Here is a 4,833-nt window from a genome sequence, read left to right on the forward strand (position 1 = left end):
GCTGTGAATCTTGTACAAATCACACGTACTTACTGCCAAATCAATCAAAACTATGTGATGTAATTCGAACTCACTTCAGTCATATCGCGTTATGTTTATTCAGGAGGGAGTATATTTCGTGATGTTTCCTGGTTGTTGTGTCATTTTTCTGCATTAAAACGCGTTTGGCATTACATAAACAGTTAAATATTAATGTACAGAGATTGGTGATGCAGATCACTGTAATTTCAGTTTAACAATAATAAAAAACAAGTGCGTGGATGGCGAATCAATAACAGTGTTGTTTAATCTATATTATTGTGTATGCGTTAATATTGCACTGTTGTATGACCGAGAATGATTAATAGGTTTTTTTTAGGATGTCAACATTTTCATTAGCAATCACGCAAGTAATTCTGATGTAAATTCAGCCTGAAAGGTTTCGCTATTTCATTTGTCCACGGACATTCTGTGACGAGGTGCCAGGACTGAGGCGGGGATCTATCACGTTGGAACGATTGAAACACCATGTTTGCTTGGTAGGTCGATACTTTTGTGGAACAGAGATAACTTTATTTATTTTATGTTTTTATCTAACGGTAGTAACTCTTATTCCTTTGTATATTTTCATTTTGTTTAACTATCATTATTTTTGACGGTTACTATTTTTTAAAAATACATATTTTCCACGGAAGCCGGAAAATAAACAATCGTTTCGTTTCTTAATTTAAGATTCATGAACTAATTTTTTGACGAATGTATACATTCTTTGAAGTGTGTGTTGCTTTACTGTAACAAATAACAGGTAAACACTGTATCGCTTCATCTTGTGTTATCTTGTTATTAAAATATATGCATTTGGCTTGTATCAGTGACAGCTTTACATATCATAAGCATGTCAATATCATCTACTTAAACACGTTGACATTTGATCGTTATATAGGTTTTTAACAGTTTCATACTCTATCGATCGTATCTGTAAATTACAAATTAAGATGATTAAATTATCGTAATCGGGAACAGGATTAAGCGAAACTATGAATTAACTTTATATAAATTAAAACGTCTATTCTGAACATGGCAAAACTAACCTTCCTACTATGGTGAATTAAAATAATTATAATGTTGAAAAGAAATTTTTACACATTTTAGAATTGCAGAACAATTTATAATCTTATATTAATCACTCGTGTTGAAGCTGTGGAGACGAGCAAGGAGTCTTACCGCTGAGGGAACCAGGAACTAAGTTTGATATTTGTGCACGAGTTTCCACCCACGATACGAAATGTAACTACCCTTGATAAAAAAAAACCTGTATTTTATCATCAAATACCTAAAATGGCAACATAATCATATTCCAATTTCAAATGCCATAAAACGAGGGGAAATATGAACAAAAGAAAGATTTACACGGCGATTCCTGAAAAAGTACAAGGAGAATATGGCCACATGTTCCAGAAGCGTAAGCGTCTTCTGCTTCATCAACACCCACCATGTAAACCTTCCAAGTAAGTAATGTCACGTACTCAAATGAGAACAAGGTGTACAAAAAATAATACAAAGATAAACAAAGAGGAAATAAGTGCTTACATCGTTTTCTTATTACCATAACTTGGCGGTAGGACGGCACTCTCACATTTATTTTGACAGCACAACAGAAAGAGAAACTCGGGGTTTATTCCCTCACTTCACGCTTTCGTTGAAGATAGTTCAAAGAAATTGCAGCTTTGTCTATATCTAATAAGACACAGATAATTAAATTATACAATTTAAAGTAAGTATTTTATACACTATATCAGACACTCTATAATGATTTAATTCGAATTAATCAGGATCAATGCATTACTGTATAGCGGGTTGTCGTTCCAGAAGTTTGCAGTGCAGTATGGGAGAATTTATATTTTCACTGCGAATTCCGTGATCTGATTGGTCAAGAAAGAGTGAGAATGTAAAAACTGATAATTCACTGCGAAAAATATAATAAATGTAATAACTCGGAAAAGCCATGAAACAAAAGACGCGTACCCTTTCGAAACACGTGGCCTTATAGTTCGGACACTTTTTTCAATGGTTTATGTTGATGGCTTTCTTTTGATCAGATTTTACTCCTGTTTTATTGATTTTAAGTTTGAATTATTTATGTGTGTTATTTATCTATCAGTAAAAACAACAATGAAAGCGTATGTAAACTTTTTTATATTTACAGGAGGAAAGGTCAATACAATCTGACGAAGGTGTAGTTTAATAAGACTTTGTTCCACTTTTCATCAAAAGAAGCGACCATGAGATTATGACTATCACTGAAACTGGTATACGTTGTCTATACAAAGCAATAATGGTTCTTCAATTCTTCCTAAGTGTCTGGTTACTTGTTGCGATATCACCTCACTCTGCTGATCGAAGTATCAACACTACAGTCATACTGACGGAATACATTCTTGTCTGTGGATTTGATTATCTGTGTGACCCGAACTCTGTAAAATGGCTCGATTCTGCCCCAAAACCTCAAGGATATTCACACATCATTTCGTGTCCGAGCTGTTCATGTAACATAGACCGGTGCTTTTTTGAAAGCAATTGTTGCCCGGACATTCTATTTCAGTATCCCGAAATGTCATGCATAGATCTATCACTGTCAAACGACACTTCTGGAGATGTTGTTCTGATGGTGGCGAGTTGTCCACCAGACACAACATCAGAAATGAACCAAGCATGTTCTGAAGGAGACAACGGAAACAAAATTACAAATGTTCCAGTGTCCACTCCCTCAGAAAATGTAATCTTCAGAAACAAATATTGTGCTAGCTGTCACGGACATGAAAGTAACTTTACAAAATGGACATTTAACATTGAATGTGACAGTATAGTCGACATCAACCATCTGTCAAGCTACGATGAAATATACCAGACCGGACTGGACAATATGTGTAGGATGACCTACCATACCTCAAACAAGAATTCTTTTATCTCTTGTTCCTCAGGACACACCACTTTTCCCGGGTTCAAGGGGTGCAATATGACTGGGCAATGGGCAACATATGAAACGAGTATAGACTGGGCCTGCAGAAATATTATGGCACCATACCGAGGATTTAACAACATTTTCTGCTTTGCTTGCAATCCTGATAAACAATCAGATAGAACCATTATTTCTGGTTGCAATGTTACAGGAATGTGGGACCCATATGATTCTGATTTAGAAAAGGCATGTCTACAATACCCATATTCCCAGATTGCATACCCCTTTAAAAACAGGTTTTGCTATTTATGCAATAGAGGGAACGATATATTGAGTACATTCATGGACGCCGACAGCAGTCTTTCCTTGGAAGTATGGGAGATACATAAGGTAAATGCATACGAAGGAAAACTTAGAATAGACTCCTTACAACACGAAAAGCAGTTCCACGTGAATCTATCAGCAGAATCTACGGCCTCTCTGTCTCCTGATCGTTTTAATGCTGACGTCAACGTCTCCAAACTGTTGTCTCATCACTTTCTACATTATGGTTACCATGGATTCTGCCCTGACAAAGCAGCCGACTTGGATCACACAAACCAGCAATGTTCATGCAGTTTAACATGTCTTAATACAACTAGATGCTGTGCAGAATTTGCATTGAACGCACCGTTAACATATGTCAACGAGTTCAAACACTCACTTTCAGTTTCAAAATGTTATGGAAAGAATTCTGTGTTAAGTAAATCCACAGTGCAAGAGAGATGTGAAACCATCCAGCCATTGAAAGGTTTTTATAAAATTCCAGTTAGGTCTTTGGCATCGGGTATATTGTATAGTAACATATACTGTTTTCTCTGCAACGAGGGTCAGAAAACAAGAAATGATTCCGAAATTGAACCGGATTACAATCCACTCGACCTCAAAATCAAATGCAACTATACATTTCAAACAGAAAGGTATATATTCCTAGAAGATATGCTGAACGATTTTGATCGAATGTCATACGATGATGGTGCTGAGCATTGCACTGTTTCTACTGTGTATGATCTGTATGTCGACAATGAGCTCATTTCAGATACCATCAACAGGTGCAATGTTACGGGACACTGGGATCTATATGATTCAGATATCGAATGGGCTTGTCTCAATTACATTCGTGAGATAACTGGTGACTTGTATAATGGTTTCTATCAAAATATGTTTTGTGAAATGTGCAATACGGCATCTGATAGTGGTTTTAAATACACAACGTGTAATGCCACGAATTCTTCGATAAGTGACTATTGTGAAAAGTATCCACATATTACTTCAATGAAGCCATTTAAAAACATTTTTTGTAAGATATGTAACTATATACCACTTCTGTCACTTCCGCCACTGCTTTCAGACAGCATGACCAATTGTGACAGTAATGGAATTGAAATTGGAGATGTGATGTTTGATTTACCAAGGTTTTTCTCATCCACAGTAAGGGAAATATTTTTTTTCAGCATGGCACCAGAGTTTCCAGACCAAATAAAGAATGCATTTAAGATGTACGGAAATCGTTGCATGGAAAACGAAATTTACGATAAGGAAAAGGTATGTATTTTATTACAGACACCTGGTGGGTTAGATGTTGTTTACCGTGTTCCTATTTGGTAACGTGACATCATTTGTATAGATTTACATAGCTAGTGTTGTCGATGACCCTTTCGTGACACATTTTCTTACTCTTCTTGTACTTTTGAGGAGCATCTATTTAAACATTACTTTTGTTCCTATTTGTCCTAGTTTCAGCATTTGAGATTAAGATTTTGTTAACATGTCGGTATCAAAACAAAATCTATTGATTTCTCTTTTTGTATTTCAAGTTTGTATTATTATTTTTTAAATCTAAATCATCACTGAAA

General features: G+C 35.6%; 1 protein-coding gene across 1 annotated transcript; it reads left to right on the forward strand.

Moving 5' to 3' along the window:
• Positions 1 to 2,590: 2,590 nt before the first annotated feature.
• On the forward strand, positions 2,591 to 4,585 carry LOC132552306 (uncharacterized). Its single transcript, XM_060216468.1, has one exon. It carries the CDS (start codon positions 2,591 to 2,593, stop codon positions 4,583 to 4,585), a length of 1,995 nt encoding a protein of 664 aa, XP_060072451.1.
• The last annotated feature ends 248 nt before the right edge of the window (positions 4,586 to 4,833 follow it).

Source organism: Ylistrum balloti, unplaced genomic scaffold (assembly GCF_031769215.1).
Source record: "Ylistrum balloti isolate Yb309-2 unplaced genomic scaffold, AGI_CSIRO_Ybal_v1 Utg370242, whole genome shotgun sequence".
NCBI lineage: Eukaryota > Metazoa > Mollusca > Bivalvia > Pectinida > Pectinidae > Ylistrum > Ylistrum balloti.

Coding starts and splice junctions, on each gene's coding strand:
- LOC132552306 (XM_060216468.1), top strand. CDS start 2,591: ATGTCATGCATAGATCTATCACTGTCAAACGACACTTCTGGAGATGTT.